This window comes from Panthera tigris, chromosome F2, assembly GCF_018350195.1.
Source record: "Panthera tigris isolate Pti1 chromosome F2, P.tigris_Pti1_mat1.1, whole genome shotgun sequence".
Classification (NCBI taxonomy): domain Eukaryota; kingdom Metazoa; phylum Chordata; class Mammalia; order Carnivora; family Felidae; genus Panthera; species Panthera tigris.
The window spans coordinates 48,745,595-48,768,662 of NC_056676.1; the positions used below are offsets into that span (position 1 = coordinate 48,745,595).

Sequence of the window (23,068 nt, forward strand, 5' to 3'; positions counted from 1 at the left end):
GGCTGGTTCGCGGCTGACCCCTTCCCCTCGGCGGCGGCGCGCGCCCCCGCCCCCGCCGGACACACTCGCGCCCCGGCCGGCGCGCCGCCCTCCCGCCCGCTCCCTCCAGTCACCCCACCCTTGGCCGTCCCCGCCACCTTACTCCACCACCCTCCCCCGCCGCTCCGCGCACTCCGCGTCCCGGCCCGGCCTCCCGCTCCTCTCTGCCAAACCGCTCACTTGCCAGCCCTTCGCCCCCGGGAAGAAGAAACATTTCCCGGAGCGCACTCCTCAGCCCTCACTCCCCGCCGCGCTCGCCCTCCCCTCCCCCTCCGCTCTTTCTTTCTTGGGGGAGGGGGGCTGTCGCCTCGGATTGAAGGCCGTTGATTTGTATGTATTTGTCCCAGCGCCGGAGGCTGCCCCAGCCGCCCGCGCGGGTGCCGCCGCCGCCGCCGGTGGAGTTGCCTCCCTGCTTCCCTAGGGTGGTTAGGCTCCACCAAACATGTCGGCTCCTGTCGGGCCGCGGGGCCGCCCGGCTCCCACCCCGGCGGCCTCTCAGCCGCCCCTGCAGCCCGAGATGCCCGACCTCAGCCACCTCACGGAGGAGGAGAGGAAAATCATCCTGGCCGTCATGGATCGGCAGAAGAAAGAAGAGGAGAAGGAGCAGTCGGTGCTCAAGTAAGGACCCGGCTCCATCTTCCCGCCTCCCTCCCTCCCCTCCGCCCCCACGGCCGCTGCCCTGCGGCCGCCTGCGCGCCCCGGATCGCCGCCCTCCCTCCAGCCGGCGGCGCCTGGGCCACGAGGGCTGCGGCCGGCGCCGGCCGCCGGGGCTGCTTTCTGGGTGTCAGAGCGCGGGGGTGTGTGTCGGGAAGGGAAGGTGCCGAGGCCGGCCGAGATGAGGGTGGCGAGCCTTTAGGCGTTGTAATTTTCCCGGGCGTCCTTACGGCTTCCCCCGCGGGCCGGTTGGGCTTCAGGGTCCCCACGGGGCTGAAGCTGAACCCAGGCTCCGCGCGTCCCCTCTCCTTTCCAGCCGCCCCCGCGCGGTGGCAGTGACTGGGGCAATGAATCCAATATGGCCGTGCACAGGTGCTCCCTGGCCGGGACCCGGGCGAAGGCGCGCCGCCGGGGATGCGGGCGCAGCAGGGGCCCCTCGTCCCGCGCTTCCGCAGGGCGGCCCTGCCTCCGACGCGGAGACGAGCAGAGCTGCCCGCGGTCGCTGCGGGCAGGGGGGCGGCTGTGCAGGCGAGGGGCCTAAACTCTGGCAAGTCTCGGGTGGGTGTGCGGCCGCCGCCATCTTCCAGCCCCTCCCCCTCGGCGGGTTCTAACACCCTGCACTCTGCTGCTCTTCCTGTTTGCCACTAGTAAATCTGTTTAATCCTGAAGAGACTCTGAAGAGGCTCCAGTTCCTACCATTACTGCAGTTTGGGATGCTTCCTACCTTGGGAAGTTCTACTACTCGTGTTCATAGTGTAGGCAGCCGGGATTTTGCCGAGGGTGAGAGAGTAAAAGCAGCACCCAGGCGGCGGTTTAGCGCTGTGTAACTTCAGCACCAGGGAACTGTCCAGACAGAGATACAGCTTTGAGACGCCTTTTGTCAGTCTAGCAAAGAGATTTGTTTCTACAGGTTAGCTGTTAAATGTTTTATGGTTATTTGATTTCTCAGATACTGTGTGAAAGAGACTGTGCAGAAGATGCTTAACCTTTTTATGTTCTTCCAACTCAACTTTTTTCTTTTTACTTGAAATGAATTATTCACTAAGAGATTAACTTGGACAGTTTATATGCCAGCGGTGGGACTGTTCTTTTTGCATGTTATCAAATATATTTTTCCCATATTCTCCACAGAAACACAAAATTGAAAGAGTAGAGTTCCTCCATGAAGGATGCAATACACTGACCTCTAATCATGTAAATTTTAAAAACAGGTTGTTGAATTCAGTATTCTTTAATACACTTATACAGAGATAATTCTGTCTATACATATATATTTTCATATTTTAATGAAAATACTGTAAATTATGGTAAAAACATATCAAATATCTGTACACGTTTGAAAAAAATTGAAGGACTAAGAACAAATATTTCTGACATACTAACTGGAATAAAGAAAAATTGCTTCTTCAAAGCTAATTTGTGGGTTTGGAGACTTGTTTGGGAATATAATTTATTAGTAGGCTTGGTAAATGAAAAATGGTTATGAGATTTAAGTAGCTTATTTTAACTAATGCTAGAATAAAGCATTATTTTTAAAAGCTTTTTGAGCATAATACTCACTTTGCTTTACTATATATACTAACAATGCCTAGCTTTTTGATGACTTAGAATTTGATATTTAAGTATATGAATCTATATTTTCTACTATAATTGTGATAAAATTAGTGTTGCCAAAGTGATGTCAAATAAAACATAGTTTTATTTCTTTGACCCATATATTTAAATGTACAATGTGTTTTTATTTCTTTGTAGTAAGCTAAATCATAGTATATACTGGCTAGTAAACTGTAGTTCCAAATCCACTTATTGTTCTAGTACATAGAGATGTAAATGAATTTTTCAATACTGAATTAAGAGTTACTCAGATTGAACAATAGGTTACATTAGGAAAATGTTGCAAAAGGCTTTTTCAGGTAGGTACATTACATTACATACATTACCTTTCTGTGTAAGCCTGTATGCTATGCAAATACATGGAATGTTCATGCATTCATATTCACACAGTTTAGGTAGAAACATTCTCTAAACATACATTCATACAGTCAGAGAGATTACAATGATGAAAAATCTTCATATTTATTTTAAATATCTATTTGCATTTCTGCCTAACTTAGTCTTGGAAGGAGTTATACCTCAAAATGGCCTACATGGCTTCAGAATTATTTTTATATTCATTTTAACAAGAAGTTTTTTGGAGTTAAAGCATAATATAATTACAAATTTAATTTTAAATGTTCTATAAAAATGTTTTTGGCTTTTTAAATAAGTTAAGATTAGGCAAGGAAAATGAGGAAAACATTAGATTTTATAATAGAATTATAATGAAAGAAAAATTGTTTTAAATAAGTTTATAATGTATTAAGTAATGTATTATCAATATTGGGTATTAAGTTACAAATACTATATATAAGAAAAAGTGATATTAGTATTCTTCAATGGTTACTATTTCTCATTAAGTTTTAGGGGTCATTTATCTGGTCAAGACTACACTGTCCTTTGTTTCTCTTTAGTGATGTCCATTTAATTAGAGATGTCCATTTAATTGCATGTTAACATTTATTTTGAGAGAAGGTCATGGACAGAGAGAAATAAACTGAAAATCAAGTTGATGTCTGCTGCCTTGAAACAATTACGTTAAAGTTTGATGTGTGCAAAATTGAAACCATTGGATGAAAATATTTTCTTATTAAGAATTCATACCAAGGGGGATGTGCGTACGAAGTACATCACAGGATGATATGTTGGAGTACAGGAAGAGAATATTAAAACTTATATTTCAAGTTCTTTCTTTCTTTGAAAAAGAAATTAAGTATTACTGATATTTAATATATAGATTGACAATGTTAAGACCCATATAATTTGTAAATACATATGCAGGTATTTAGAAGTTCACGCCTGAGATATTTTTAATGGGAGAGGTGAGTGATCAAAAGACATTGAGACCACTATAGTAATCTCTCTTTATGAAGAGGTTAATTAAGGACTATTTATATATATTAGCAATTTCTTCAAAGCCTTGCTGAATATCCATATTTTCGGAAGTCTTCTGTCACCATCAAGTAATTTTATTTTATGTCTGATTGAGATACTAAAATTTTGAAGCATCTATATCTCAGTAGATCCCTCAACAGATCAGTAATTGCTTTTTTTTATCCTTACCAGAAATCCACATACAGTTTTAGTTTTGATAACTCAATCTATAGGTAAAATCTATAGTGTTCTTTTACTTATTAATGTTTTTAAGCCTCGTCTTTCAAGATTGTAAACTTCTTGAGGGCAAGAATAATAATGTACCCTTCTTTGGAGTTTGTGTTTTGCAGCATACTTAACACCTGCGCATATTAGGTAACTAATAAGTAATGTTGATATGACTTGTAATGTTAATGAGGCAGTTTATAAATTTTGTTGGGAAAATGAAGAATAATTTTTTTGAAAGAAAGGCATAATCTATTAGGTTTATATTTTCGAGTGATTTTTTTTTTTTTGATGTGGTATTAAGAAAAAAAAATGTATGAGATAAGCAAAACCACTGAAATCAATAGAAAAGTAAGTATTCATTCAGTAAATATTTATTGAGTTTCTACTATGTGCATATCATAGTCTTTCAGATAAGGATTTTTTTTTATAACAAATTAGAAATAATGTTTTTTTGCTGTGTAAATTATCTTTGTATTCTCAGTTTGGATTTTTTATTAATGTCGAATGTCTTTTATTTGCTTCCCAAATAAAAGAAGACAGTGAGTAAAGATTTCATGATAGATCAGAGTAATAATTTAGCTTTTTTTAAAACATAGATAAGCGGTTCTAAATTTTTTTAATAATTCAATTTTAAGAGTATTTTTCAAAGCCAATTTATAAGCTTTTTTATGAATAGATAATATATACCTATGGTACAAAATTTCTTAGCTACTTTTTCTCCAAGCCAGAGGCAACTGCTTTTGCCACTGTATTGTATACTATTCCAGAAATACTCTGTGTAAAAGTAGATATGTGTATATATCACATATTGCGTGCACCTATAATGTGTGTGTGTGCACACAGATGTATGGATGTATATGTGTAAACATAAAAAACATAAATGTGCCCTGCAGTTTACTTTTTAGGAGATCAGTTCCACACCCATTAATATATAGCTTCCTCATTCATTTTAATGGCTGTGTAATATCTCATTTTATGAATGTTCTGTAATTTCTTTATCTAGAACCATATTTATGGGTATTTAGGTTGATTCTAATTTTGCCATTAGAAACAACACTGCAATAAATATCTTTGTGCATATATCATTTCTTACATATTTGAATATATCTCTGGAATAAATTCCTAGAAATGCATTGTTGGGTCAAAAGGTCAGTATATTTTAAATTTTAATAAATATTGCCAAATTTATTTTCATACAATAAGTATGCATAAGTGACCTAAACTAGGGAGGCTCCCATATCCTTTCCAATTCAGCGTGCGATACTCTTAGCCAATACTTTGGTGAAAGATATGCCATCGTAGATTTAATTGAAATTTTCTTATTATCAGTGAGGCTGAGGGCCTTTTGCATTTGTTTAGTTTTTTGTTTGTCTTTTGGTCATTTTTAGTGAATTGTAGAAGCTCTTTTTATTGTCATTTGTTTTATGACCTTTTTTATGCCTTTTTTTTTTTTACTGGTCAGGATTTTTAAAAAATGCATTTTAATTTTTCACTTTTTGTTTTATGTCTTTTGAGTTTGTGATATGCTTAGAATGATCTTTCTCATTCTAATATTTAAAAGACTACCATATTTTCTTCTTATAGCTAAATGAAAATTTAAGAACATAGCATGTGAAATAAAAATGCAATTTAATCATGAAGACTTTTAAACAAAAATCATTATTATGATTATGTAAATAACCACGACCATTGTCAAGAATGAAAAATCTATCAGTTTTAAGAATTGCAAATGCATTCTAAAAAATTGATTGGCATTTATGAGAAAGTACCTAATAAATTCTTTATATATAATCTGTATTTTAAAGCAACTAGGATAATTAAATAATATCTTCTTGTTGACTATATTGTCATTGAGTATATATTTATAAAGAACTGATTATACTGTGTGACGAAGACAGAGGTGATGGAGGCAAGTGTGAGGGGCCAGCTGGATTTTGACTTGAAACCTTATTTTACTAATTAATAACTGTAAGGTCTTGCTTATGTTGTTAAACTCTCTGAGCCCATGTTTCCTCATCTGTATTATCAAAATAATAACACCTACCTTGAAGGATTGTTATGATCAATGTAGATTAAATGTCCTGGCATAAATAAGTGTGCCAAAGAAAGTCGTTATTAACTGATTATAGACAATAGTTTATTATTTTTTTTTAACATTTATTTATTTTTGAGAGACAGAGAGGCACAGAGCATGAGCGGGGGAGGGGCAGACAGAGAGGGAGACACAGAATCCAGAGAGCAGGCTCCAGGCTCTGAACTGTTAGCACAAGAGCCCAATGTGAGGCTCAAACCCATGAACTGTGACATCATGACCTGAGCCGAAGTCAGTCGTTTAACCTCCATGCAGGCGCCCCTAGACAATAGTTTCTGAACCTTAATATTATCATAGCATTCTTGGATGAAATCTTAACTCTTTTTTTTTTTTTTTTTCCAATTGAGACATTCTCTTCCTTGTCTACTGGGAAGTCAAAAAAATGCCCGAAGGACTTTTAAGTGCCTTCATTATTTATCTAGAAGCCCAGGGATGGAGAGGGAAGGTGATGAATCGGCAGCAATTTCCTCAGCAAAAAACATTTTTAGAGAGTCTGAAACTAAGGTGTAGCAGCAGAAATAAGACACCAAATTATTGGTTATTGGCAAGATACTGATTATCATGGGTGAATGCGAGGGAACTAATTTGTGCAAATTACTCTGTGATTGTCCTTACAGTTGTCTGGGATCAATTTTTTGCTCTATTAATAAATCAAAATATGTATTTATTTATTTGTCTTATTCATATTATATCTGAGAACTCAGCTAATCTTATCAGGTTAATCTCATTTTGAAGTATCAATTTAGAGTGCTCCTCTGCTTTCCATTGCTTTTCAACGTTTTTTATTTATTTTTGGGACAGAGAGAGACAGAGCATGAACGGGGGAGGGGCAGAGAGAGAGGCAGACACAGAATCGGAAACAGGCTCCAGGCTCCGAGCCATCAGCCCAGAGCCTGACGCGGGGCTCGAACTCACGGACCGCGAGATCGTGACCTGGCTGAAGTCGGACGCTTAACCGACTGCGCCACCCAGGCGCCCCTCCATTGCTTTTCAAATGCACACACTCTTTGTATGACTTCCACTTTGCCTCTTAGCTTCAAATTTGCCTCCTTAGAGAGCTCTTTCTTGCCCCATGTTCTTAAGTAGGTTCTTTTCTTTCTTCTTTTTCATATCATCTTTAATATTTTCCAGTTATGCTTATTAAAATTTATAATTTCTTTATTTGTTTATGGTCTGTCTGCCCTGCTAGATTATAAACTCCCAGAGAGCAGACACCATGTCTGTCTTGTTCACCATATCAGCCTTAGCTTCTAACCCAACACAATGTTTTATACATAGTAGTACTTAAAAATATTAGTTGGGTGACTGAATGAAATGTTGGGGAATAAAATACTGTGTTCAGTTAGGTAGTGCTTGCTTTCAAGGTGAAATTTGAAGATCTAGAAGAAAAAAGTTTGTTTAGGTAGTAGTGCCCTTATTTTCAAAATCAATTGTAATTTTTAAACATATGTGCAATTTTGCTTGCTTATTTATTTATTTATTTATTTATTTATTTATTTATTTTTTACTAGGAGAAAACTTACAGTATTTGCGTATGATTGCAACTCATCTTTTATTTGTTTATTAAAAAACATTTTTTTAATGTTAATTTATTTTTGAGAGAGAGAAAGAGAAAGAGACAACATGAGCAGGGGAGAGGCAGGCAGAGACAGAGAGGGACTCTCAACATGGGGCTTGAACTCACAAACTGCGAGATCATGACCTGAGCTGAAGTCAGTCGCTTAACCAACTGAGCCACCCAGGCGCCCCTTGACTCATCTTTCTTTTAGACTAAGAGCACATCTGTTTTGATTAGAAACCAGAAGAATATTGTAATATGTCGTCTTGAAATTGTAATTATTTTTTAATATAAAGAATATTTTGCTTTAAAAATTACGACTTTAGTTTGAAAGTGTTTGTATATTTCCAGTGTGTTTAACAGAGCTGAATGATAAGTGATGTACAGAATATTTTGGATAGAAATTTCTATAATTCATTCCTTTCAGAGGCAGACAACTGAAGGCCAACCATAATCACATGAGCACACTGAAATGTGAAGTGTCATGAAAAAACACAGTAAAAGTGTTTTTGGAACATCATGACCATAGTAAAAAATATGTCAGAGTAATCAAGTGAGTAGTTTGCTGTCTCTTTGGTATTGTTTTGAGGGTGTAACACATTTTATCCTTTTTAATTATGTAGAAATTTTACTCCTAGATGTTAAAGATTCTAGAGACTACAGATACTGTCGTATTCTCTAGTCACCTGATGAAATGCAGATATCTATTTCTGGGTGTTAAAACACTCTTAACCCTTCTCAGCTAACCCTTTAGGAAGTCACTATAAGGAACATGATAAACCACAGTTACAATATTGCATGATAAGTGCTGGGAGACCGTGTGCACAGTGTATCATGGATATATTTATTCATTGAACAGGAGCATCTTCTCCAGTTTGGGGGAGATGACACCTAGGCTGAGACTCAAAGGATGAGTAGATGTTCATTGGGCAGAGGAAGATGTTCCAAGCAAAAATACGAAAACTCCCAAGTCTTTCTATCCCAGACTTTAACTCTCATTTGTAAAAGAGAGGCAGGGCATAGTCAAGAAACTGGTTTGACGTGGTTTACAATGTCTGGAGCATAAGGCTTATTGGAAGTGAGTCGGCAGAGGAGACTTGAGAGATGGCAAGGGTCAGAGCTTCAAAGACGTTGTATGTTTTCCTTTGATTTAATCCTGAAGGTAGTAGGGAGTAACAGAGGGATTTTAAGCAGTGACACAGTGTAATCAGATTTGGTTGGGCACCCCCCAGCCTTACAGTCTGAGGGATTGATGCTAGAGACCAGGGCTGTAGTTAGGAGAGTCTTCTGGTAATCCAGGTGATATATGATGGAGATATGAAAGAGGACAGTTCTTTTTTGTTTTGTTTTTAAATTTTTTTTTAACATTTATTCATTTTTGAGAGAGAGACAGAGCATGAGTAGGGGAGGGGCAGAGTGAGTGGGAGACACAGAATCCAAAGCAGGCTCCAGGCTCTGAGCTGTCTGCACAGAGCCGGACGCAGGGCTCAAACTCACAGACTGTGTGATCATGACCTGAGCTGAAGTCGGACGCTTAACCAACTGAGCCACCCAGGCGCCCCTGAAAGAGGACACTTCTGCTGGAGGTGGAGAGGCAGGATAGATTTGGAAATATTTAGGAGCCAAATTACTGGGATTTGACAACAGGAGGTAAAGTAAGGGTAAAAAAGTAAGGGTAAGGTAAGCTCTCAGGGTGCCTGACTTGCTCAACTGACTGCTGTACATCATGTAGATCTGTCTTTGCTCATCTCACTGATGGTCAGCTCTCTAAACTGGTTTAGTCTCAGGACCGTTGTTCTCTTGAGAGACCAGCCGGAGAAGGCTTCTTTTATTGTTTTTCTTATTCTAAACAGTTTATAATGTGAATAGTTGTACTAGAAGTGACTATAACTTGTGATATAGGGGGGACAGGATGGGAAATAATAGAGTAGCAGTAAAAAGGGCAAAAAGGGAGAAAGAAGAGAAGGCAAAGAAAAAGGGGAGAAGAAGATCAGTACTGTTTGAATCCATTCATAATTGTGAGGAATGCTACTTCGTATTTTAGCTTAGAAAACTTTTTTCTACTAAATCTATTAACGTCTTGTCATTTTTTCCCCCAAAACTACAGATCTGTTTTTCTTTTATTGAACATTCCTTGCTCCCATTGACAACTTTGTCTCCGTGAGTTTCTCACCATCTGGTTTTGTTTCACTCTTCAGATGTTTTTAACTCTTGCGCAATCTTTGTTTTATATGTTAGATTTAACTAGAACAAATTTCCTTTTTTGTGTATATTCCTATATCACCTCCAAGGGAATTTTGGAAATGGGAGTGTAGTTTAGGAAGATAAAGAAAAGAGATTAGCTGTGTAAATGACATATTGTGGTTGGTGAAGATTCTGTTCCTCTTTATCTTAGCTTAGTGAATTATTGCAGATTTCATACTGTGTTGTGTTATGAAAGAGAGATAAGTTTTGTTAGATTGTGTGATGGGAAGTTCTAGAAATAGGATTAGAAGTAGAATTATAGAAAGGTAAAAGTTAAGAACAGGTTTAGGTCTAAAAGTGATAGAATATTATTTCACTTATTTTCTCTCTAGAACTGTTACCGCCCCCCCCCCCCCCAAACTGTAAGCAACTAGATAGTATAAATTAGGCTAAGAATGGACGAATTTTATATAGTTTATGTATTATGAACATGTATTAGATGTACATTATATACACATGTCAAAAAGCTCCAATTTGTATTTTCCATATCACATAGTGCTAGCTAAATGCTTTTTAAAGACATTTAGAGTTAAGAACTTTCAAACAGTTTATAGATTATAAAAATTTAACCTTCTTACATTACACACACGTATTTGGTAGGTTCTGCTAAACAGAGGTTCTGGTTAAATGCTCTTTTAGGCACAGGAGGAAGATAGAATTCTCTATGTTCTTTAGCAGTTTTTTTTTTCCCCCAACTAAGTTTATGTTCAGCTGTAAGGGAAAAATAACTTAGCAGTTTTATGCATTCTGCAGCTAGGCTTCTAGGATGTTAAAGCTGGGAAAAAAGGATATCCTAAACAATATAGCTAGATAACAGTATAACCATAATGGTGTTTATTGGTGAAAATTTTGCTTCTCAGGTGCATATATGAACAGTCTATTTCATCACACATCACACATAATTCCTTTTGACCAAGAGCTGAAAGAATTAATTGATGTTTTTATCAGCACAAAATTTTTTTCTGTTAAAAATGAATTTTGTAGTGGAGATAGCTAGGTGTTCATCAAAGATTAACATTCCTCTTTCACAGAGTTGTTGCTATGCAGCACTGCCTAGCCCTGGACTACCTTTTCCAGCTTTCCTTGTTTCTAAATGGATTGGGGTAATTAAGTTCTGGCTGGTGACTTAGCCTCCCCCCTCCATTAGACTTTGTATGAATAACAGATACACTTCTTTGTTAAGTCACTGATTTTAGGGCTGTATCTATTACTGTGGCTATTGTAAGTAATACATTCTCATGATTATTATCTGTTACTTATTTAACTTTGGAAAGCTTTAAAGTTCCTGTCTACACTGGTCGACTCCAGAAGTATTTCTGTGGTACTGAACTTTATTACCACAGGTTGATTTCTCTTTAATGATTGCTCTAAGCTGACTTAAGTCTTAAATCAGCCATAGGATTTGTGAATACAGAATTTACCAGGACGGGTCTGTTCATCTGCTTGATGACAAGTGGGCGGTACCCCAACTGGGGATTTGTTGGAGCAGGTGCAAGAAGGTAGGTGTGTACACTGAATCTTCACAGAGATACCTGCTCTGGAAGCAGATATAGGACACAGACCTCATAATGAGACAGAAAAATTTGCAGTCCTAGGATCCATTTAAAAAAATTTTTTTAACGTTTATTGTTCAGAGAGAGAGACAGAGCATGAGCAGGGGAGGGGCAGAGAGAGGAGGAGACACAGAATCTGAAGCAGGCTCCAGGCTCTGAGCTGTCAGCACAGAGCCCAACACAGGGCTCGAACTCACAAACTGTGAGATCCTGACCTGAGCCAAAGTCGGATGCTTAACCAACTGAGCCACCCAGGCACCCCAGCTAGGATCCATTTTGGAATAAATTGAAGCCTCATGTTAGAAGTTTTGCAGGTTGAAGGCTATGGTTAAATTCCATTTCCAAACTAAAGGTTAGGAAGGTTTATAGAAATCAGAAGTGAATTTTATAAGACCAGAGAGACCTGGTGCTGGTGTTGGGGAGTCCTTCTAATTTCCTTACTCTCCCTCAGCTCTCAAATGTAATCAGTTACCAAATCCTGTCATTATTCTCTTCCAAAGATCTTTGAAATCTCTCTCCTTCTCTCTGTCTTCATTGTTGGGGCACGGTTTCATGCCTTTATTATATTTTCCTTAATTATTCGTCTCCAAATGGGTATCTCCACTTTCAGGCACACCTCTAACCCATCTCCCATAATAGTACAACAGTCCAACACACAAATCTATTTTAAAGTCCTTAATATTTGTCAGTGCTTCCCCACTGCATTTACTATGCAGTCTAGATTTCTAGGTGTGTCATAGAAGTCCCTTTGTGATGTTTTATCAGTTTTTATATCCTGGTAGTCTTTCTTGGGGAAGACCTTTGGTTGTATCAAATTGAAGTTAGTTCCTTATTGTTTTTTTGTTTTTTTGTTTTTTTTAATATTCTAGGATATATTGTTCTCTTTGCCTAGAAAGCCCTACCCACTTTTCTCTTGTTAAGTTCTACTATTTTTTGTTTAGGATTTTATTTTTAAGTAATCTCTATACCCAGCGTGGGGCTCAAACTCACAACCCTGAGATTGAGAGTCAGATGCTCCACTGACTGAGTCAGCCAGATGTGCTCCTAAGTCCTACTAGTTCTTAATCCAGGTATATGTCACGTTTCCAACCAGCTGAAAACTGGGTTAGGTTTTCCTCTGCTCTCACAACCCTTATTGCATACTTCTACTGTAACTCTTACAACATTAATACTCCATAGCCAACATATACTGGATGCTTACTGTGCTGTTACTATGCTACATTATATATGCATTATCTAATTCAGCCCCCATGACAACCTTATGAGATAGCTATTATTTTATCATTTTTATAGATGAAAAAAATGAAGACTGAAGTTGTATGCTCAAAGTTTTTAGTGGGGAGCCAGGATTTAAACCTAGACAGTCATATTCTAGAATTTGCACTCTTAATAACTACTTTTTATTATATCATAGTCATTGAATTACTTTTCCTCTTTTCTAATAAATTATAGAAAAAGGACTGTGTTTGCAGTGGGTAGTCCATTGTGAGTGGATATAAATGTGTTTTGAGTGAATAATTAAGTGTAGCACTGCCTAACAGTGCAGAGTTGCTGATACCTCAAGAAATGATTATCTTTGGGATTTGGTGGTCACATTTGCAAGAAGTTTCATTGTTATCCTTCTTGGACATGCCAGTTATTGGTTATGGTGCGTGGTATTAGTTAAACTAGGAATCAAGCATGTGTTTTTAACAACACATGAAATCAGTGAAGACAATATATTTAATAAATAACTTTTTTCACTTAAAAGACTTTTCATTTGATAAATATTTGTTCAAGGATGCGAGAGTTTAAGCCACCTTTTGCTGGTGGTAGACACTTTTTTTTGCTCTCATGTGGAGTGTTTTTCTATTTGAAATAGGAGTTGTTAGCATTTTGGAAGCCATTGTCAAAAAAGAAAATTCTCTGAGCAGTGATGATGGTGGTATTGCAGGGGCAGGAAGCTAAATGAATCTTGAGAGAATGTGTGAAATTGGATCATTTTGTAGGTATGCTTGAAAATCCCCAGAGATTTAAAATCAAGACAACTGGAGCATAGACATTTAAATGGCCAGCCAGTGCGGAGGCTGTGCACCTTTGAGGACAAAGCCTTTGTTAAGACCACGTTCAATGTCTAGAACAGGTGATAAAGTTGATTTGTAGGTGATAAAGAATATTCACTTAAAGCATATTAGTATATGGGTAGTGACCACTTTTTAAGTATATTAACAAGACAACATGGTAACAAAGTTGAGCCAAAGAAATGAACTAGAAGATGTGTGTAATAAGCTGTTTCTTTGAGGCACTATGGCTAAGATTATTTGAAGTCCCTTTGTTTTACCTATACCTCATGCTTCATTTCTTTAAACTTTTTTTTTCTCCTTACTTTCTGGTAATGTTCTTACAGTAAAATTACAGTCTATTTTTGTTGATGTAATAACGAAAGCTTAGAATATAGAGACAGTTTTGTGGTACCATAGGTTGTCTTAGCTGATTCCTTAGAAGGAATATGTGGAATGAGAGGAAAGAGAAATGGAAATTCAAGAGTGTGAGACTAGTATTCAGTTTGTATCTGAAGTTTCTTCTACATAGGATTTGCTTTGAATTTGAATAGGTCTCTAGACTTGTAGCAGAAAGTGAAGGAGGGAACTAACATTTGTTTGGTGACTACTGTGTGCTAGGATTCAGGTCACAAAGGCTGTAAGTAGCAGAACACAGAGGTGGGTAGATCTTTCTAACTCCAAAACTCATTCTCTTTCCATCACACTGCTATTTAGTCTTCTGGAAAATAGTTAAGACCATAGTGCTTAGGTGTCTGGACTATGGAGTCAGCCAACTTGGGCTTGAATCTCAGCTGTTACTTGGTAATTTTGCACCTCAGTGTGTTTATCTGGAAAATCCTTCTCATGATGCCATTTCTGGCCCTTCTTCTGTCACTACATCTCTCTCTGCCCACAGTGGGGAAAGATTTTTCTCTTTTAAGTACTCAGATGGTTAGACTCGGCCCAGATATTCCAGAATAATCTCCCCATCTTAATCATATCTGTAAAATCCCTTTTGCCATGTAAGAGATGTTACATGTTACATGTTCCCGGGGTTAGAGTGTGAATACCTTTGAGGGGCCATTTTTCTCCTCACATTAGTGAGTGGCCTAGATACAATTGGATATATGTTTTTTATAAAGTAGACTTTGTACTACTCTTATTTTTTTTAAATATATTTTGTATACAGAGATACAAATTCCAGAATAATATCTCTGAAATATTTTACAATGCACTTTTTTATGGGTTTATAATACTTTATTTCCCTCAACTCACTCCCAATCTGCTCTTCATTTTTTATTTGTTTAAAAATTTCCTCCTGAATAAAAATATTGGTCTAACTGCCAGTGGGGTGGGGCGTTGGGGGCAAGCAGTGTGAATTCTTCTATATTCTTTGAATATAAAGAGCACATAAGTATTCTTAAGTATTCATTTTAGTTAATAATTGGATTTATTTTTATGGAAAGAGAATTAACTTTGCCATATGACTAAATAGTGAAGAGTTATTGAAATGTTTCCAAATATTTTCATTATCTGATAGTCATGTAAATCTTTTTTTTCTTCAATAATTTTTTTAATGTTTAGTTTTGAGAGAGAGAGAGAGAGTGAGCCGGCACGAGTGGGGGAGGGGCAGAGAGAGAGAGAGAGAGAGAGAGAGAATCCAAAGCAGGCTCCAGGCTCTGAGCTGTCAGCACAGAACCCGACGCGACTGCAAGATCATGACCCAAGCCTGAGCCCGTCTGTTGCTTAACCGACTGAGCTACCCAGGCGTGCCCCTTAAACCTTTTTTTTTTTTTTTGAAGTGTTTTTGTTTATTTATTTTTGAGAGAGGGAGGGAGGGAGGGAGGGAGGGAGGGAGAGCACACATAAGCAAAGGAAGGGCAGAGAGAGAGAGAGAGAGAGAGAGAGAGAGGGAGAGAGAGAACCCAAAGCAGGCTCCAGGCTCTGAGCTGTCAGCACAGAGCCCAACCCAGGGCTCGAACTCACAAACCCTGAGATCATGACCTGAGCTGAAGTTGGACACTTAACCGACTGAGCCACTCAGGGGTCCCTGGAATATGGTTTCTCTTGCATATTTGGTCTAGGAACCTTTTCTTATCCTGCAATGAGTGTGCTTTCATGTATTATTTTTTTTCTTATAATTATTAGCTAAGAAGTCTGAATTAGTGAAAAGATGTAGTGTGTATTATGACTTGAAGTTTATGTCAGTGTTTAAAATATAATTAATTGGTTTAACTTAGGTAATAAAACATTAAAAATAGCTATGAAATAAAGTAGAAAAAGAACACGAACCAAGGTTGTCCTTCAAAACTACTAATATAAATTCATGCCACACTACGTAGTTGTATATGTTAGGATAGACTAGATGTCAGAGTCCAGTGAGGAGACAGAAACTACAGTCGTAATTTGAACAGGAAAACTTTTTTTTAATTTTTTTATTTAAAAAAAAAAATTTTTTTTTAACGTTTATTTATTTTTGAGACAGAGAGAGACAGAGCATGAACGGGGGAGGGTCAGAGAGAGGGAGACACAGAATCTGAAGCAGGCTCCAGGCTCTGAGCTGTCAGCACAGAGCCGGACGGGGGGCTTGAACTCACGGACCGCGAGATCATGACCTGAGCCGAAGTCGGACGCTTAACCGACTGAGCCACCCAGGTGCCCCGAACAGGAAAACTTTAATATAAAGGATTATTAACCTCTAGCAGTGAGCAGCCACCGCTTTTAGTGCTGAAGCTGAGTACCCAAGGAAGCAACACATTTGGAAGACATCCCTTCCCCCAAGGCTAAGGCTGAGATTGAGCCCTTGTTAGAGGGTGTGGTTGTACCCCACTGAGCTGCCACAAGCTGGGGCGGACAAGCTGGAAGTCATCTGCGAGGGTGTTGGTGGGGCTTGCAGAGAAGCTGGCTGGAGTTCTCAGGGAAGTCTCTGGGAAACCACCTATTGCGGTATCCGCTGGGGTGCTACTGAAACTGCTGGAAGGATGCCCGCTAGGGTGCTAAGTGAAACGTGTTAGGAGGGTGAGTGCCACTGGCTGCCAAGCTCTGGGCAGCCAAGGAACACAGGACAAACACCAAAGCACCCAGAACCAGAAGGAGAAGCCCCTTCTTCCTTTAATGTCACTCTGGCTCCCTCTGCTGACAGAGCTTCACAATTGTGCCAACTGGGGAAGGACAAATGGTTACAGAGTCCAGATCCGGTATCAAAACAGGACAAAGAAGGGTGGATTTGGAGCTGAGAGGTAGCAAATGTGTCAGTTTATAAGCTATGCTCTCCCTAAATATCAGTAGCTTAAAACAGTATAGATCTCTTTATTTTCCATGCCATATGTTTTCTCTGGGGCGCTTGGGGTCTCTATGTTATCCTCATTCTGGGACACAGGCCAGTAAAGAAGCTGTTTGGAACGTTGAGACCAAAATGAAAAGACTGGGGTGAATTGCAACTTTTCTCTTAAAGTTTCCTCTCGGAAATATATATACAACTTCTCACATTTCACTGGTGAAGACAAGTTGCCTGATCATGCCTAACTCAGGGCAGAAAAGTGTAGCCCTACCACATAGGGAGGGAAAATCAGAAATACTTGTTGAAAAATGCAACTATCACAAGATTGACAGGATCGGTATTAGAAAATTTTGCAGTCCCTAGCGTAATTACTTATATTTCTTCCTCTAAAATTTTATTTGCTTTGTGGTTTTTATGAATTTTGGTGAAAATAGCATCAGAATAAAAGTTGATGGTTGTCTTAACTTCTGGGTCAGTAACCACAAACCAGAGAGTGACCTTAATTCATTTGTGTAACACGATGAGGCTGTAAACAAATTTAAGCAGCGGGAAGTATATTTTTTTGAAGGTTAGATACAAACAGACTTTGTTTTTAAGTTCTGCATTAAAATTTTTATATTAACTTATGCTGGCATGATATTATACGAAATATGGAATGTCTATTTATGTAGAAAAAGGTTTTTTCATTTATGGTCAGTAGTGTAGAGAGGACTAGAAAACAAGATTTGGAGGTGTGGAGTAGAGTTCTCCCTCCATCATTGACAAGCTATGTTGTCTTGAAGAAGTCACTTTAATTCCCTAAACTCTGTAAAATGGAGATTGAAAACACATCCCTCAGCTGAAATTTGTGGTGCCAGATGTGTTTCAGAGTGTTTTGGATTTTAAAATGCACATGCCATACACTATATGACTCTTAGCAGGGGCAGGACAGCAGCCCCTAATCAAACTCATTTCTCCAGTGAAACATGAATATTTACAAATGGGTTAGATAAAGACTGTATATAGCCTCATGCTAAATCAGATCAAGAATTTTGGCCCAGGCTTACAGAAGAAGTTCTATTTTCAGAGCTGTTTGGATTTGGGGGGTGGGGTATAGGTGGGCAATTATGGGCTTTTGGTATTTTAATACACTGTATGTTAACTGACTAGAATTTAAATAAAAGCTTGGAGAAAAAAAAATCACATTTTCTTTTTTTTAAATTTGTTTTAACATTTATTCATTTTTGAGAGTGAGAGAGACAGAGTGTGAGTGGGGGAGGGGCAGCGAGAGAGAGAGACACAGAATCAGAAGCAGGCTGCAGGCTCTGAGCTGTCAGCACAGAGCCCAACGCGGGGCCCCGGACTCAACGCAACATCATGACTTGAGCTGAAATTGGACACTTAACCGACTGAGCCACCCAGGTGCCCCACATTTTCTATTATATAATTATAAGCAAAACAAAATGCAGGGTATTATGGAAGAGAGTAAACGTTGAATTGTAAAAACTTTTAAATAATACCCTGTGACACCTAAAATGAGAAACTTAGCTTCTATGAGGATACTTTTTATAAGGTTTATGTACTTATTTTTGAAACATATACACATAATTCCTGATCAAGACTATTTGATGATGATCTCTTCAGATTCTTGTTGCTCACCATTGACAAACTATAGAAGTAGTTGGTAGCAGATCGTAAGAAAAAACTTATTTCCTTTTCCTTGATTGATAGAAGCTCCTTTCATGCTATTAATCTTGAAAATTCACTCTCTTTAAATTTCACTCCAATGGTAATAACACTTTTTTTTAACTGTTTGCTCTTTCTTTTCTTTCACTGACAAATGTAATGTTGAATTTCTTCTGATAATGTGAATGGATTCCAAATGCAATTGAAGTTTAAAAAATGTCAGTTATTTAAAAATAATGTTGGTATTCTTCTTGAAGCATATGTAGTACTCTGCTAGCCTTACTTAGGACTCAGATTATAACATTGACTGTCACTGGTGAATCATTTTAACTTAATTTTTATGAAACTGAGCTATTGCTTTGAATCTGTAAGCTTTGTCCTACTCATTAATATACTTTCGCACAGTTCGTGAAAATTTTTGATTGAGTTCATCCAGGTGTTTGAAACTGTCAGTTAAATAAGCCATTTTTTTTTAAAGTCAGTTAATAGCCTTTAACAAATCTGTAGTGAGAATCACTCACAGTGTCAATATTTATTTTTAACCCATAAACTTTAAAATGAAAGCTTTCCTTTTGAATAGACAACACACTGAGGTATGGAACAGCAGAGAGTGGTGTTCTGAACTCATTTCTCTGTATAAAGCCAATAGTTGGGATTGTAGCAGCTGGGGATTGATTAGATTTTTTATTTTGAAAACATTATTTGATGTGGAATTCATATTTATAGGCAAGATTTTACATTCCAGATCTTCTCTGGGAATAAAATAGTGTTACTTAAATTTCAGTTTTTTCCAGAATAAACTTTTTTTGTAGAGACTTTATAGTTTCTTGTCATAAAATTATACAGCATTTCTTTAATATTTTGCTTCAAAATCTGGTACTTTTTTGTAGGACAAATAATATGTTTTTTGCCATTTCTCTTTAGGCACTGCAATGTCAGTTATTAACTAGATAACTAACTGTAGATTCATTAATCTGCAATGAAAACTTTAGTTAGTAATTTTCTTTTTTCTTTTTTTTTTTTTTTAAAGCTTATTTATTTTGAGAGAGTGGGGGAGAGGGAATCACAAGCAGGCTCTGCACTAACAGTGGGGCTGTTAGTGATGTGGGGCTCGAACTCACAAACCACAAGATCATGACTTGAGCTGAAGTCGGCCACTTAACCGACTGAACCACCCAGGCACCCCTAGTTGGTAGTTTTCTTCACTGAATTTGTCTCTATATCCTCACACATGCCATCAATGCACTTACTAATAATGTTTTTGAAAGTGTCATTCATTCTCTGTCTCCCTTTTGTCTTCTTTTTGGTTTAGTTATTTTAAAATATAGTGTTGGTAGTTTTTGTGCAAACTGGTAAATCAGCAGTTTTGCAATTGTGCTTTATTTTTCATTTGCAGACGCTTTTAAAAAAAGGTTTATTTATTTATTTAAGTAATCTCTACACCCAGCTTGGGGCTGGAACTCTTGACCCTGAGATGAACAGCCACATGCTTTTCCAGCTGAGCCAGCCAGGCGCCCTTTCACTTGCAAATGCTTTAAAAAATTAAAATCTGTTACTTTGTGGTAAGGTACTGGCATTGTTTACTTGGCCCCGTTGCTTTGAGATAGACTTTTCATGTATTAAGACATTTGTTTCAGAAGAATTCTCAAGGTATGGGAATCCCAAGTTTGAGATCCTTACTATATTGCTTAATTAGTGATTTAAACTTTAACTTCAATAATTAAAATTTTGAGAAATTCACAGTTGCACTGATTCTAGCAGATAGCATAGCTCATAGGTACCTTGACATTGGTCTTGGTATTGAATTTTTGGATATGACTCCAAGAGCAAAGGCAACAAAAGCAAATATAAACAAATGGGGCCACATCTAGCTAAAAGGTTCTGCACAGCAAGAGAAACCATCAATAAAATGAAAAGGTAACCTACTGAATGGGAGAAAATATTTGTAAATCATATATCCAATAAGGGGTTAATATCCAAAATCTGTAAAGAACTCAAGCAACTCAATAACGAAAAACCAAACAATTTGATTAAAAAATGAATAGACGTTTTCCCAAAGAAATCATACGGATGGCCAATAGGCACATGAAAAGACATTCAACATCACTGCTTATCAGGGAATTTCAAATCAAAACCACTATGAGATACCACCTCACACCTGTTAGAATGGCTATTATCAAAAAATAAGAAATCAGGGTTGGAGAGGATGTGGAGAAAAGGGAACCCATGTACACAATTGGTGAGATTGTAAATTGGTGCAAGCCACTATGAAAAACAGTATGGAGGTTCCTCAAAATTAAAAATAGGGGCTCCTGGGTGGCTCAGTCCGTTAAATGGCAGACTCTTGATTTCGGTTCAGGTCATGATCTCATGTTTCATTAGATCGAGCCCCCGGTTGGGCTCTGCACTGCCAGTGCAGAATCTGCTTGGGATTCTCTCTCTTTGTTCTGGCCCCCCCCCCCCGCCCCCCCCCTCGCTCCTGCTGGTGCACTCTCACCCACTTCTCTCTCTCTCAAAATAAATAAACTTAAAAAAATTAAAGATAGATCTCCCATATGATCCAGCTATTCCATTTCTGGGTATTTATCCAAAGAAAATGAAAATACTAATTTAAAAAATGTATTCAGCCCTGTATGCGCTGAAGCATTATTTACGATAGCCAAGATGTGGAAACTACCTAAGTTTCCATTGATGGGTGAATAGATCAAGAAGATATATGTACACACACACACACACACACACACACACACAACGTAGTGACATCCATAAAAAAGAAAGAAATTTTGTCATTTGTGACAAATGGATGAATCTTGAGGGTATTATGCTAAGTGAAGTACATCAAACACAAACACCATATGATTTCACTTATATGTGAAATCTAAAAACAAAAATAAAAAAAACTCATTGATAGAACAGATTGGTGGTTATCAGAGGGGAAAAGGTGAAGAGGGTCAATTGTATGTTGATGGACGGTAATGAGACTATTGTGATCACTTTATAGTGTATTCAAATATCGAATTATCATGTTGGACACCTAAAACTAATATAAAGTTATATACCGATTTTACGTCAAAAAAAAAAAAAAAGCCAATAAGAAACAAAAGACAGGAGAAAGAAGGAAAGAAGGAACAAACAAATGGACAAAATAATTTATATTCTAATAGGGACGTCTTTTTTATTTTTTAAAAATGTTTTATTTATTTTTGAGAGAGAGAGCATGAGCAGGAGAGAGGCAGAGAGAGAGGGAGACAGAGGATCCGAAGCAGACTCTGTGCTGACACCAGAGAGACCAATGTGGGGCTCGGACCCATGAACCATGAGATCATGACCCAAGCCGAAGTTGGATGCTCAACCAACTGAGCCACCCAGGTTTCCCTCTAACAGGGACAGCTAATGTGAGATGGTGATGCTGATGAGGATAATGATAGCAGTCATGCATACTTTATATGCTAGAAAAATGTGAAAATAAGGGCAAATTAAATAAAAATAGATATTTTACGTATCTATCTAAAACAACTTCACTGATAATAACCCCATTACGGTAAAAGTAATAATTAGACTATCTGAGATAATCCAGTGGGAAGGCCAGGGAGGAGTGCTATACTGGTGTCACCTCTGCAAAGTCACGTACACTCTGTCATCTCTAAAAGAATTTAGAAAAGATAAGTATTCTCTTGTACATGTTTAAGTTTGCATGTAAAATTTTCCAGTGATGGCATCTAGTACAGAAGATCAAAGGTAATAATTGCTTTTGGTTTAGGTGTTTTTTCATTCTTCTTTTAAATACATGTGTTTTGAGTGCCTGCCATACACGAGCCACTGTACTCACTGAGGAAATGGAGAGGACTAGGACATAGTCTCTACCCTTGAGTTGCTCATAATCTGGTGGGTAAGAATCATGTAAGTAACCAAATATATGATAAATGCTTTAAAATGGGTGTTTATCAATTGTTGAGTTGACAGGGGTGACTTTATGAACATGGAGGATTTAGGGGAAGGCATTAAAACCTGGCTTTTCAGGCAAATTATAATTCGGTATGTGGAGGAGAAGGGCATTCTAGATATGTGCAGATCATGGACTGCGGAAGAACACAGTGTCTTTGGGGAATCACCAGTATTCCTATACTGCTAGTTGCATGGAAGATGGGAGGAAGGGTTGAGTTGGTGGAAGCTAGTTGGTTGGAGTCAGCTGTAAGGAGTCCTGTATGCAGGACTGGTATTATTCAACTATATTCACCATTACAGCGATACTAGTTATTAAAATATTGAATCGCTTTCCTGCAAACCGGTACATTTTATTGACAGAATAAGTTACCTAATGATGTGCAGTGCAAGCTGTAGAGATGGATTATGGGTCCCACTGACCTTGCTGGTGTGGATGAATGTGGCCCTGGGAAGTCAGAGTGGCTGGAGTGTCAGTGCTTGCCTGATACTCCAGAATGTCCTGTTGGTGTTAGAAGCTTTGGAGCAGGCTGCAGTGCAGCTAGTTTTGTGGCACCACTTTTTTGGGGGTGTCCTGAGGCACAGGAGTTTCATGCCCTGTGGGAAACACTAGCATTCATATTCTTATGTGGCAATGACATGCAAACAGCATACCCATCTGCTTTATTGCCGCAACTAAGTGCTGCTGGGCACTGGGGACTAATGACTGTCAGTGTAATAGGAAGATGTTGGGAGAACCTGGTTATGATTCTAAATATCAAATCACGGCCCCTTAAAGAGATTAACTCAACACTTTCTAAAACTGAAGAGACGATTTGGGAA

The 23,068-nt window shown here is 38.3% G+C and overlaps 1 protein-coding gene across 2 annotated transcripts in view; it reads left to right on the forward strand.

Moving 5' to 3' along the window:
• The first annotated feature begins 471 nt into the window (after window positions 1–471).
• RIMS2 (regulating synaptic membrane exocytosis 2) overlaps window positions 472–23,068 on the forward strand; it is a 601,992-nt gene continuing 579,395 nt past the window's right edge. For both annotated transcript variants that reach the window (XM_042972687.1, XM_042972686.1), the window contains exon 1: window positions 472–657. In XM_042972687.1, coding sequence (XP_042828621.1) covers window positions 482–657 — 176 coding nt within the window. In that variant the 5' untranslated portion in view covers window positions 472–481. The remainder of the gene's footprint in view (window positions 658–23,068) is intronic.